This window comes from Athene cunicularia, assembly GCF_003259725.1.
Source record: "Athene cunicularia isolate RWA chromosome 10 unlocalized genomic scaffold, athCun1 chr10_part1, whole genome shotgun sequence".
NCBI lineage: Eukaryota > Metazoa > Chordata > Aves > Strigiformes > Strigidae > Athene > Athene cunicularia.
Window position 1 is genome coordinate 3,759,955 of NW_020799112.1, and position 14,262 is coordinate 3,774,216.

General features: G+C 39.9%; 1 protein-coding gene across 1 annotated transcript; it reads right to left on the reverse strand.

Moving 5' to 3' along the window:
• Window positions 1–947: 947 nt before the first annotated feature.
• On the reverse strand, window positions 948–14,229 carry CRABP1 (cellular retinoic acid binding protein 1). The gene is made up of 3 exons (XM_026855629.1): window positions 13,938–14,229; window positions 11,081–11,194; window positions 948–1,278 (listed from the first exon to the last, which is right to left on the reverse strand). Exons 1-3 carry the CDS (start codon window positions 14,103–14,105, stop codon window positions 1,228–1,230), a joined length of 333 nt encoding a protein of 110 aa, XP_026711430.1. The 5' UTR covers window positions 14,106–14,229; the 3' UTR covers window positions 948–1,227.
• Between the last annotated feature and the right edge of the window lie 33 nt (window positions 14,230–14,262).

Below are 14,262 nucleotides of genomic sequence, written 5' to 3' on the forward strand. Positions count from 1 at the left end.
CACCAAACCTCTTAAAAATCTTCTATGATTGGGTGACATGAAGCAGATAAATTATTTCGCAAAGCTGAAATTCCGTCAGATAAACTTGGATATTGCACTGAAATAAATAGTGCTCCTAATCTCAATCTCCAGATATTTCCAAGGCTGAAGAACAGAAGAGTTTCTGGTTCATTAGAGGAATGTCTGTTTAGCTTGAATCTAATTCTTGATAGTGCTGTGGCCAGAACTCTGAGCCAGAATTAATACATTAAATTCGGTCTATGGCCTTGGTTTGTGAAATACTTAGTTGTTCAAAGAATGAAATTTGGAGTCACCAAAGGTGAGAGCTGTAACACTGAGAAGGAGTGAAGCCATTGGAAGTTGCCTCTGTTGCAAGTGAGAAGGTAGGAGAAAACTGGCCTCCCTCAGCTTTATCTTTTTATGGCCCAAACAAGTAAAGGCTGTCAGTAAACAAGTAAAGTCTCTGATCAGGCCTGAGGTGCTTGGGTGTGATCACAGTATTAGTCATGATCACAATGTTATTTGTCCTATAGATGCAGCTGGGTTTTGTACTTGGACAATGAGTGTCTCAACAAGGAAAGTTTGGGCACTCTTCAGAGACGTAGCAGGAAAGACAGTAGAGATATCCCCTTGTCTTGTCTGGTTCTGCTGAATCACAGTCCCAGCAGTCACAGGATACAGGAATTGTTCCTCAACAACTCTCCCAAGGAGAGAGGATAGAAAGAAGGAAAGACGCAGAGCTCTGGGTTTGAGAGAGCAGCCTGCAGCTCCACGAAAGCAATTTGCTTGCTTTCCAGCACTTTGTGTTGTCCTAGGAGGTGTTCCCTGACAGCACAGTGCTAGCCAACAGCAGTGAAACTCCACACTTGACTTCAGCAGAGGGTAAAAGTGTTTCAGTCCTAACCAAAGCACTGCTGGGTTTTCTATTAAAAACACCCCAAACCAGCTGTGAGTTATGCCCAATAAGTTTAATAATTGATGAAACCATAGCAAGTGACAACTACAAAATACAAAGCAGACACAAAAAATGATGGCATAAAAGTGGAAAGGAATAGTGTCTGCGATGAAAAATGAAAGCAAAATACACTTAACAGAGGATATGGGTTCAGATAGAACACACATGGTCACATACAACACCGCATTAGTAACAGCACACACAGATACTCGTTATACTGGGGATTCTCACAGTTCTCCACTTCATCCCAGATGACAAGTAAATTGATGGTTTTACTCTCTTACATAAATTCTTGTGCACACAACATCATCAGCACCAAAGGTCTGGAAAAGAAATAGAAATCAATCAGAAGAGATGGAACCAGCAAACATTTAACACCATTTTTTACTGTTATTTTTACTATAGCAGCTAGTTCTACAATAGACATTTTCCTCTGTCTTTTGACAGATGCGAGTAAAGGAAGGAGTCATTTTGGAAGAGGAACACGATATAAGTGACCTTTATTCCAAAGCACAATTGATTTTGTCAGAATGATAAACAACACAGAAATTCCCGTTTTCTGTAGTTTCTTGGCATGCATTTATAAATAAACATGCAAAAAGAAAGAGAATTTGGAATGTACTGTTGTTATATTTAGAAACAGCTTCAGAACTTTGAACTGGAAATGCTGAGGGTGGAATTCAGATGGCATGTCAAAGGTATTCTTTGATATTTGCAGGCATAAATCAGAGCAGTTCAAATGAAGTCAGTGGAGCGATGCTGAGGAACAGGAGAATGCATAATGCTGCTGCAAGGTGTTGACACATCATGCCAGGATACCGAAACCCTCTCTCCCAAGCTGTAATGTGGGCAGGGTCAATTACAACCTTTTTTCAGGATCCTGTGACCTTAACCAGTGAATTTGTTAACTATGATAAGGGTCTGAAATGCGGACAAACAATGGAGATCAGACTCATTTCACATGACTAAACATCTATGAGAGCTCACAATTTTGATCACTACACATCTGAAAGTCGCTGACTTACTACAGACTATGTCCCGTTATCATCCCATTTCTTATGCCAGACTCGGTACCTCAGAGTACCTTGACTTTCCAGATACTTGGAGGTGGTGTTCTATGATGGTGTACCCCTGACTGCAGTTTTTAAATTGCTCTGTAGCTCAGCACTTAGAAGGCAATTCTACCACAGCAATATTGCAGTACAGATTATCCGGACATTTAGGCAGGACAGTGATTGTGGCAGCTGTCTGAGAAAGCCACCTGCACCCCAAAGTGTTTGCGTGTAGTTTCAGGGCTGGCAGGCTAAAATCTAAGCATGCAATTAAACATGAAGGAAATAATGGGTGCAAGAGTGAGGAAATACTGACTGCAGAAAACTTCATGTTCAGCTACACTGACAGACAGTTTCGAGCTCACCACTAACAGGTTGTGAGGTGGGATGTTTGGCAGTTAATAACTGCCAAGGTCTCACTGAAAAATATAATTAATACCTACCCCAGTGTGTTAGGAAAATTCAGCTGGACTTAATTTGGTTTAATGCTTTCTACACCTGTGTTGGCCAACACATCTTCGAAAGAATTTGGCTTTAAACCTGATTCTGGCTTACATTTTGTTCACTTTATTCTCGAGAAGTCATCTGTTAGAAATTATGAGATATAGGCTTTGGTTTTATGCATATAAATCGATTATCATATCAATCTTTATATACATTTTTAGTAAAAATGAACGTTAAAGGATGCAGATAGTTCTCTTTGCCCACAGCACCAGCTGCAAATACCCTTGCTATGGCTTCCTTCAACACTTTCAAAATTACACACAAAGGCAAAATTAATTTGGCAGGAGTTTTGCCAGAGGAAGCAAGTCAGAGTCAAGAACATCTAGGGCTTGAGGTTGTCTGTGCAGACTGGAAGGTCACCATGACAGTGATTGTCTTTCTGTGGTACATTCAGGCACTTCTATGTACAATGAAGTTTGGGTCCCCCGCTGCTATTTCAACACAAATCATAAATAATAGTAAAACTGTCTTTGTGTAGTGTTCTTCAAGAGCTGGCACAGCCCCAGTCTGACAAATGGAGCTGCACAGCTATGCAGCCACATCTTGTGATGTGCGTGGGTGCCACACCAGCCAGTTCTAATGAGAAAGGCTGCGGCAGCAGTTTGCCAAAACTCTTGTAACCTCCCTAGTAAATTTATGTCTATTCCTCCAGGGAAATCGAGACAAACTCTTTCCCCTAAACCTGTGCAGCAGCAGTTATTCTCACAACAGATCAGCAGCTGTATTGAGAGGGAACACTGCAGGGAAGAGTAGATTGAAATCCATGTGATCCATACTGCAAGTCTGTCCTAGGATGCCACTGTAGGTCTGAGTGTCTGGAATTTTAATGTCCACTTCTGAGACTGCGCTCCTGGGCAGAGCCTGCTCCTGACATCAGTGCAGTCTGATTGGCAGCTTCCTTGCAAGACCCACAGGAGGCAGTGTAAAAATAAAGATAAAAATTTGTGGAGAAAGAAAAAAGGAATAACAACTTTCTGGGAAAGCTCAGTAATGTGAGTGCCTCCAGAGTGCATTGCAGAGACAGCAAGTCCACTGTGTGTACACACAGACTGAATGTTGTGCACTCACAGAGTCACTCACAGAGTCACAACTTGACACACTTGCGAAAAAGCGCAATTGCTGTTTGTTTTGAACGTACAACATCCAGCTCCAGCTGGACTGCTGCACTCCTGAAAATCTCAGGCAAAGGACTGCATTCAAACTGTTCTGTCAGGATAACAAGTGCAGAACACAAACCTGCAGAACCTGGGGAACACAAATACACAACAGTCTTAATCAGTTGCTATACACAAGGATTGTCATTCCCTGCAACACACCAGTCTCACTGTCTGGAAAAACACTAATTTAACACAATCGTATCTTTAAATCTAGATTGTAAAGAGATAAAATTCATTCGAAGACCAATTACAATTACACTGGAGTACTGTGTACCCAATGGGCCCTTCTCAAATAGCCTGGCATCCTTTCCTTGAAGACTCAGCTTAAGTTATGTGGCCTCTGACCTGTTTCAGGAATAAGCTGCATTTTTAGCACTGAGATTTTACACCTTATACCCATTCAGATGATTAGCAACCTAATTCCATACTGAAGCACAGAAATAAATGGCTTTGATTGTCATGGTCATGTACATGGTTTAAATGTGGAATTATGTAAAAGCTGTTTCCCTATCTTACTAGCACTGCTGATATAACTCCACTAAATTTTGCTATACAAAGCAAAGAGAAACGTGTTCAAACTTGCTGCATTCCTTTTCTTGTGGTTCCTCACAGAAACGTTTAATGTAGAGCTGGGCCCAAGCTCAGGGGAAGATCCAAATCAAACGGCTGTTACTCCTCTGTCCTTCACACTTAAATCCTTGTATTCAGGAGCAGAATGAAGCCGTTTAGTGTCTATGACTCTATAGTCATAGTTCCTGTCAGAACAAGCAGACTAAAGACTTCCATGATCCAAAGGAGTAGAACTTCCTAACAAAAAGAAAGAGAGCAAGCAATCCTAGCTATTTGGTGGTGAAGTTTCACCAGAGCAACTAAAAATGTGCAACACTACCAAACTGCAATCCAAATCTAATGAGAAGATGCAGGATTTTCAAATGCCACCTTTTCACCAGTTTGCAAAGGTCCCTTATCTTACAAAATGCTACAAGGCAAGGCTTCTATCTAAATCTAAAATAGGATTTTAAATGTGCAATGACTGCAAATTACAGAATTGCTTTCTTCACTTAGCTTGTCATAATCTGTAGCTAAGAGTCCAAAGCACACTGCAAACAAAGCCCTGTGCAGGGGGATAATCCAATAAATTGACCTCTCTCGGTTCACTCAAAATCTGATGAACACTGACATCATTAGAGATTAAAAGAGAATTACAGGGCAGTAATATATTATTGTATGGGTAAATCTGCTCTTTGAAGGCCTTCTTTATAAACATTTGCTGAGGAGCCTTTGTGATAAGTGGAGCACACAGTGTAATTAGGCAGACTGTCATTGAAACAATCACCTGGGAAAGATCACTTCTGCCAGTGTATGCAAAAATCCCCTCTTATCTGCTTATGACTGACCAACCTGCAGAGGCAACTCACAAAAGGAAGACAGAATACATCAGCAAACAAATGGAGAAGAGAAGCTATTACTTAAATGAAACCTGAGAAAAGGTTTTGTCCACATGCAAACTTCCATGTTACCCAGAATAAAGATATAAATATTCACAATAAAGACATAGGCATTTTTCCTTCCTCCTCCTGACTCCCATAATGTTTTATGAAAGACGTTGATCATTATGGGGCCATAGCCACAGAAGGTGCAGCCACCGCTTTCAAACTTGGATATTAACAGCAAATCACTCAATATACAACCACGCTTTCTGCAGGATATCAATCAACAGAACCATGCAAAATCAGGTAATTTATCAAAGTGCCTAAATGTTTGTATTTGTGTTTGAGAACTGCTATATTATACAGTTTCCTCAGAGTCATGCAGCATGTAATAACATGAGGCAATGGTATCTCCCAGTAGCAATCCTGAAGGCCAGTACACGGCTCACATTTAAGCTACATACAGGATCAGATGCATCCAAGATGCAAATGGCTTTGCCTTCTTCCTCTGCTTATGTGTTTGGTATGTGACCCAGACCAGGCTGTGCTAGTGAGCAGGGACTGCATATCCCTATGCCCCCTTGTAAATCTGCTCGTGGTGAGTAGTAAATTAAAGCATTAGGTCCATGCAACACATATGTATGCATTATTACAGGCTTCAGAACTTCTATCAAGGCTGTTTAAACAAGTTCAGCAGCAACCCCCCCCACTGACCTCACTATGAGTAGACCCTTCTTTTGATACCTGATTTTGTTTAAGATCACTCTTCAAAAACTATAGAGAAGTTCAACATTTAGGTAGCTTTAACATTGTTCAACACAAGGCTTAGGCACATCACAAATCTCAGCATTCGGCTGCAAAGTATCTTTCCAAATCTGCATTGACCCTTCTCACCTACTATGTTTAATTTTTAGAAGCCAGCAATATAATTTAAAAAATGTTCACTCACTCATCTAGGCTCCATAGTTAAGCAGTTTTAATCAACACCATGATTTTTCTGGGGAGGGAATGTAGAATAGAAACCATGCTTGAAACCCCCCTAATGTTCTGATCTTTGACCCTTGCTATAATTGATTCTGAGAACCCCTGTGTGATACATGAACTGTGTAAAATGTGGTCTGAGGCTGTTTTTAAAGCCCCTCTTCAGTAATCATCCACTTTAAAATGTTTGCGTGTTACAGATTAAACTAAAATCTATAGAGGCATGAGCAGCCATGAAAGCAGCAACAGAGATAAAGTCTGAAAATAAATGTTTCTCATTTGAATAGCTAACATTTGGAATCAGCGTCCTTTAACTTTGTAAAGAGCAGACCTTTTGTTCTTCTGACTTACATAAGTGATTGATAGCTCATTAATGTCCCTGACAAAAACACACAGCAACAGCAAAAACTTCTAGAGTATAAAAGGGAAGAAAAAGCATATTAGAATAGACTTAATTACAGATCTTAATTTTCAGACAAGGAAATTTTTTTGGGTGTTATATTCTCATCTTGATTGCTCAAGTGCTAATCCAAGTATAGTTTATGAATGTTGAGTTGTAAATACAGATATTCTGACTCTGTATGCATTACGGTCCTAAAGTACAATACAATACAATATAATCTAAAGATACAGTCAAAACAAACAAATGTGGACTTTGATGGGGTTCTATCCTTTTCATCCTCCATATTGCATATTCCATGTAATTTTTTAATCTACATTGTTCAGTTCTTCTACAAATGCAGCACTGAAATCCTAGCAAGTATATCAAATGAGATTAGAATAAACAGCACTGATGAGAGTAGTTGCAATGTTCTAACACACTCACAGCACCTTTTTTATAAAGCAGAGCTTGATCCTTCTTCCCTTATTCAGATTAAAGGACTCTGTTTTCCAACAGGACTTCAGACCTATATCTGCCGTTATACGAGCCAAATATTATTTATGCTGCTAATAAGAATAATCTCATTCTCCATGCTGCAGAGAGCTAAGTAGAACTAAAGGCAAATTTAACTGGTACCTGAAGGTAAAAAAACCCTTTGCTAACTAGTTTGTTCTCAGCATCTGTGTACCAGAGGACGTGATGTGACATGGAAGAGCATCATATTGCTCCAAGGGAGTATCTTTGAAGAACATAAGGAATTCTTCTACTAGGATGCAAGAAAGACAGATAGTTATACAGTAATATGGTTTCTATTTTAGCTCTGTGGTAGTCATGACAATTCAACACTGATTTTTTTTTTTTATTGTACATGATAATAAATGCATTTTATTTAACATGCTGTGTTGGGAGAAAAATATATTCTTCCCCTAGGAAAATGTTACACTCAAATGGACCCCCTAAGCAATGCAGCATATGAGATCAAAATTATGTGGCAAAGCTCCAATGTTTATGAAGCCACTATTAGCAGAGTAAAACTCTTTCCTTACCCCCTGCCTGTTGCCCCAAGCCTTTTTTCCATTCATGCCTCAGTCTAACACAGTTTAGATTCCTTCTTGCAACTTCTTCCAAACGGAATATGAGTTTCCTTGATTCCTTCTGCAAATGCATGTAATGGCTAAGAAGGAGACTCAAGGCTTCTTGAAAGATTTCTTTGGACAGAGAACAGGAGCAAAGACTGTGAGAATAAGTATCAGCCTTATAGAGTTCCTAAACTGCTACATCACAGGCTCTGCCCCATAAAGACAGCGTCCCATCTGCAGACATCTAGAAGTTCACAAGTATGTGGTTTCCTTCTGCTTATTTAAGGCACTCTGCCAGAACTGAAATAGAGAAAGCTTACCAAAGCACATCGGAAAGAGTAAAGGAACAGAAAATATTTCTTAGGTAAGTAGGGAGGTTTAAGAAGTGTGAAGATGGGAATTGTTAAATATTTGTTTTGAAGTCATATGGGCAGAAAAACTGAATGAGAATGAATTTCACATCCTAAAGGACCCTATCAAAGCTGGGAGGATGGAAGAAGAAAGAAGACAAAGAAAGATCTTTTCTTCTCACTGTGATCTTAGTTTTGAAGAAGATGTAAGTGGGGATTTGCAGACTCAGATCCAAGGAAAATTTCCAAGCATAAGATAAAATAATCTTGGTTGAATCTTTCTTCACTGGAGTGATGAAAAACCCCAGCATAGTTGAGAGACAACAGATCAAAAGAGATCACAGGGTGTTCTCACTAAGAGCTCCTATTCCTACTTTGTTCCCTGTTTTAGTTGAGGAACACACCTCAGCCAATCCCTTCAGGTAGTTTAGCTTCTAAAGGCCAAATAATGGTCTGCAGAGAATACTAGGCTTCTAAAATTAGGGGCCACAGACAAGAAAACGTAGCTTCCCTTACTCTCTTCTGTCTTCCTTCAAACAGTAAAACCCTTTGGTGCCTCCCAGAAGGGTTAATTTTGGCCATCTTAACTTCTCCAAAGGACCAGAAACCTCACACTCACCACCATTACCCCTAGAAACACCTCGCTGTTGAGCTTTAGGGTGTAAGAAGATTTTGAACATGCTGATCCATGAATTTAAAAGATTTGTACACTCAGTCTCATCAAATGTCATGAGAGGCTTGAAAATCTTCATCCTGAGGACCTAGTAATGTCCTAATATTTAATAAAGCAAAAAAGGCCATTATGCTCCAGAAAAGAGGTAGGAGAATGGAACTGCATAGTTTAAATAGTAAAAGACAAGAGAGAATGATCTGGATCACCTGGAAGCAAACATTATGTTTTCATAATGGCCATGGTAAAATCGTACATTGCAACCAATGATCATAGTCCCAACTTGCAGGAGAGGTGAATGGGATCAGTCTGGGGAATCAGAAAACAGGAACATTACTTGGGATCATCATCAGCTGAGCATGAGTTCCCAAAGAAGCATTAACAAAGTCTTTGCATATAAATCAGAATAATTTCAGCTAAGAGTAGGGAGATGAAGTCACCACTACATCAGATGCTAGTGTGATTTCTAGCAAAACAGTATGTGTGGTTCTGGTGTTGATAGTTTAGAAAGGAAATTGGTAAATTGGAGGGGATTACAGAAACATCAGAATAATGATTCAAGGAAAGCTTGCTTTATGTTGAAGGGCTCACGGTCTTCCAATGGTGTAGCTTAACAATGAGAAGGTTCTTCCAAGAAATGACTTCATCAGTGTTGTAAAGAGAAGTATTTGCAATAACAAACTTTAGGCATATTATTTAGGTTCTTTTACACATAATATGTAATGACTGGAAGTTGAATCTAGACATATACAGATTAGAAATAATGTGTTTTAGTGACAAGAAAATTAACCAGTAATACAATTTACCAAAAGTTGTGGTTGAGTTCCTATAAATGCAAGTATTTTAATAAGCAGGTTTTTCTAATTTAAATCCTAATTTGAAAGATAATTAATTCAGAAAAGCTCAACAGACTGTATTATATAAGAAAAAAGATTAGATGGCTTTATAATCTTTGAGTCTGGTTTCTTAACCAACCTCATTCTTCTTCCCCAGCAGGGTAAGTTCACATTGCTGATTGCAGGAGGCAATTGCATTATGACTGGCTTTCTTGCTTTGCTTGGAGCCGTTAACAGCTGCCTCACTACTTTGTTGCTTGAATAGTAAACTACAGAAATGTATTGTTAGAAAGCTGGAAAAATTATAGTTGAAAATATATTTTGCCCACTGCATTATATATAAAGATGTGAAGCAGAGATCAAAGCACTTTGCCTCCTAAAGTTTTCTGATAATATAAGGAATTCCAGTGGTTGAGTCAAAAGATCCAGAATTGGAGTATTCATTCAATAGAAACCAGTGTGATTTCACTAAAGGCATACACCTCCTCATAAGAGGTGGGTGAACATTCCAAGATGTCTGGAATAAAATTAACACCTTAAAAACTTTTTGTTTATATTTGGTTAGGTTTGGGTCCCGTTTTTGTTTCAGATGCAATCTTAAAATTAGAGCTCCAACTGCTTTAGAGAAACACTGGGGAGGCTTTTTGTTAAAGTGCAGAGGTTTAGTTAGTGTGATAGTCTGAAATAAAACCTCCCTGCTTTGATGTTTTCTTACCCGCCACTCCAGCAGCCTGTCTTCCATGCCCAAACTGATGAGGCGTAACAGTCTAATCAACTATTTATCCGGAATTCACTAGCAAGAACATGTGCAATAAAATGATTCTGAACTCAGGCTGAACTGTGCTACTTGTAACTCAGAGAAGCTATGTCTTTATCCAGTTCTGGATATTGTTTCATTAACATAGAGGGGCTACTGAAGAGAACTCAACCCTAACAGAAATAAGTACAATATAAATAAATAAACTGCACATGATAAATGGCGTAAATGATGAGGCAGTTGCAGTGGTACTGCTCAGCACCCTGGCTACAGCGACCCTGCTACCATATGGAAGGTCACACAGGACTGGGGGGATGTTGGCTGACAGCAAATGTTCAGTGTATTTCTGAGAAACTCATTAAGGCAGTTCTGAACTGGATTCAGAGATGATCAAGAAATTGAGGAAAGTGGCAGAGATGGGGGAAGAATTATATGTTGTTCATAAACAGAACGAGATTAAGCATGCTAACAACATGCCACATCTTTCCTGCTATACACCAAGTGCTTGTCAGTAAGAAGCAACATATTATGCACATGCCTAAAAAAAGAAGGTTCTCCAGAGACAAAGTCAAATGCCTTGATCTCCCTTTCACCAGAGAAAATCTGCAATAAATCAAGCAAATTCTTTGGTGGTGGTGTGAATTTACAGAGCAGACGTGGCTGACCCGTGAATATTCTACCAGTAAAAGTATGGCAAAGGTTACAGCAATGAAATGCAAGTGAGAACCTGCATGTATCTTCGTCATTAAAAAAAACCCCAACATTTAAAAATAAAGCAAAACCAGTGATGTATGAATTTTACTGCAGAGGATTATGAAAATGGTAGTTTTCCAGACATTTAAGTAAGTCAAAATAGTAAGTCATACTACAGGGTAACAAAAAACCTGTTAATACGGTGAATGTATTGGGTGGGTCCAAGGTTCTTACCAAAATCAGCTCATCATTAGCTAATTCTCGAGTCCAGTATGTTTTGGGGCCATCTCCCTCAACAAGAGTTTGTTTGCAATAGATCTTGTTTTCATTCTCCCAAGTGGCCAAACTCTGCAGGCAAGAAAACCATTAGGAATAACATTAATTATATTCCCCAGCAGCATGAGGCAGAGAGACAACAATGAGCAGTAGTGAGAATAATTGCTGCAGTAAAGGAGCAACACATAGATAACGGCAAAGGGAAAAAAACATCAGTGGAAAGTGGTGAAAGTCAAAATTAAGGTGTGAAGGGGCATTTTGGAAACAGTATATATTCATAGCAAAGTAACTGTAAATATGTCTTTTCGGTGTAAATCCGCATTTGTTTACAAATTGAAAAGCCACCCAGTTTTCATAAAATGCTTGATGTTAAAAAGTGTCATTTAGAAGTGTGATAATGTAGTGTCTACATTCCCAAGCATCTTTGTACACGTGAGGAGTTTGATCTGACATCTTATTTATCACTAGAGTCCTCTTAGTGTAAAAGCATAAAGAATCATATGTATCATGTTGTGGTCATAAATAATGCAGTATTTGTCACTTACAACCTTTCATGCTATATGGCATTGTGCCAAGTTAACTGTAAATTAAACACTGTGCTAACAAAGTAGAATAAATCACAACTAAATTAAAGAAACTTTGTTAGAATTCTAGTGTTTATGATACTCCTTTTTCAAGGTTGTGGATCTGGAGATTGAAATATCCTTGGGCATTTTTCCAAGCAGTTCAGTAATGACTATAAAACCACCGAAAAAAAAACAAAACCCAAACCCCACATAGGATTTTGTTTAGCTTTCACAAACAGGCAAGCCCTGACTCTGTTCCTTTTCATTCTAGCACTGAACTATTATTCAACAGTGCAGTGGAACAGCTGTGCAGAAGGATGCCCTGAAATGAATGTGCAAGTAATCACTTTATAACTAGCACATGGGAGACATTCATTAGTCTGTGATTATATACATACACATGTATATGTGTGTGTCTGCACATGTGTGCATAAATTCAAGTTAACACTTCCCAGACTTTCTAAGGGAAAAACACTTTACTTTGATTTAAAATTAGCTGTTTACTTTATAAATATTTTTTCAAAACAATATTTTTGTAGCCAACAAGCCATCTTAAATGACACTTATAGAAGCTATGCCTTGCAGTACATCTACATATGACTTGCTCTTTGTCTGTATGAACAATGGATCAAGTTAGTTGGCAGAAAAAAAAACCTCCACCCCATAAAGTGTATCAAAATCTATCACCAGTCAGCAATTTTGCCAGATATTCTAAATTACATTCTGAAGTATTATTTTATTATCTGTCAGTTTCTGCTCTGTGGCCACATCTTGTTTATATACACACAGCCCTACAACTTATTCTTGAGAGTGGACTATAAATAATTTCACAACACACGGAAAAAATTTACTACTTCAGAAAACACATTTCTTTCAGATTTTTCCAACTTTCATAGCTTACAGCCGTAATTATTGTTTTTCCATCTGCAGCTATAAATCCTTCTCTAGAAAGTGGGTCACATTTATTGTGTATGCATTATGCATGAAGACACTAAAATACTACTTTTGCCAAATAAGGTAAATTAACAAAGCCAGCAACACTTCCTGGACAAACTGTTAAATATGTGATAACTCATTCTAGAGATTAAGTGGATGTTCAAAATGTTCACTGACTCCCAGAATCTGCCTGTTCTTTTCATAAATTTAAATTCACATCAATTGCACTGGAGAGAGTAAGTTCTGAATTTTAGTAGTGCAAATAGTGTCAGAAGCTGGCCCAAGAATTAGAAGAGATCATACTTTGGAAAGCAGATTATTTTACCATCACAGAATACTTTTAAAACTGTATCCTCATTTGGGACTACATTCTGATGCTCTTTATTCATACTTCTTTTATAAGTGTTTTTATATACTTCTAAGTGTGAGAGTAAAGTGCCTGAGGAAAGGATAATTAATCCATACCTTTGGTAACTCTGTTTCAGACGGCAGCTATGATCACATCCCAGTTCTCCAATACCCCAGATCCCATGTATCTTACACCAGCGAGAAGCTGGCGTCAGACGCTACTGACTTAAAGCCCCCTCCACAGCCACAGAAGTGGTTACAAAGGTAGAGGAGCAAAGGGCTCACACACAGAATCAAGCCCAAAACACTCCAGTGAACGCCCTCAAATGCACTTCTGCACTAGGAGATGGTGTAATTATGGCTGGTATAACACTTGCTGAAAGTCTGTCTTACACTGTTAAAGACTTATCTGATCAGCAAACGGGAGACATGCACTTGCAAAGGAATGAAAGAGGATTTTGGCCCCAAACTACCAACAGTCTGCGGTCCTGCTTGTGAACTCAGCTGAATCAGTTTGGACAAAACTTATGTCAAGTTTGTGTGTTAAATCCTGACTCTTGAGGTCTCTCTCGCTCCACTGTTCCCCATGTTCCCATCAGGGACAGAGGCTGGGAGAGCTTTCACTGCAGCTGAGGTCTCCAGGGGAGAGGGAAGCAGAAAAAGCTGGAAAAAACCCTGCCAGCCAAGGAGCTAGGAAGCACGTACTCAAACTCTGCCTTTGGGACCTGCCATGCTCTGTTGCCTCCAGACTCCAGCTTTACCCTGCAAGAGGGAGAATGCTGGACAAGAACAAGAGGAGAGGTGACCATCAGTAACCCCCTGAGTGTTTCTGGGAAGAAGAGGGTGGAGGGCAGCAATGCCACTGACTGGGGACACTGCCACCAGCTGTGTTTGTCCCATCTAAAAAGAACCTGGTAACACACCACACACACACACACACACACACGCCCCAGCTCTCCTCCTACCCTGCACTTCCGTCCATCCACCGTCTCCTCCTCAAAGCTCTCCCCGATTTTGAAGTTGATCTCAGTGGTGCGGACAGTGGTGGAGGTTTTGATGTAGAACTGGTCCCCGTCCTGGCGGATCTCCACGTGGGGTTTGGAGGCGGCAGCCACCGCCACCTTCCTGAGCATGGCATTGACACCTGGGGAAGCGGCGAGGAAGCAGAGCCTGAAGTCGCCAGCCGCCTCTGGGGCTGAGCTCGCCCAGCACCACCAGCAGTTCGGGGCAGCCGGGGGGGCGAGAGGCGGGCGGCGGCGCGGCCGCGGGGCACCCGCGTATCCCCGCCGC

Coding starts and splice junctions, on each gene's coding strand:
- CRABP1 (XM_026855629.1), bottom strand. CDS start 14,105: ATGCTCAGGAAGGTGGCGGTGGCTGCCGCCTCCAAACCCCACGTGGAG. Junction 11,195..13,937: donor TGGATGGACGGAAGTGCAGG/GTAGGAGGAGAG, acceptor TCTTGCCTGCAG/AGTTTGGCCACTTGGGAGAA. Junction 1,279..11,080: donor CTAATGATGAGCTGATTTTG/GTAAGAACCTTG, acceptor TTTCTTTTCCAG/ACCTTTGGTGCTGATGATGT.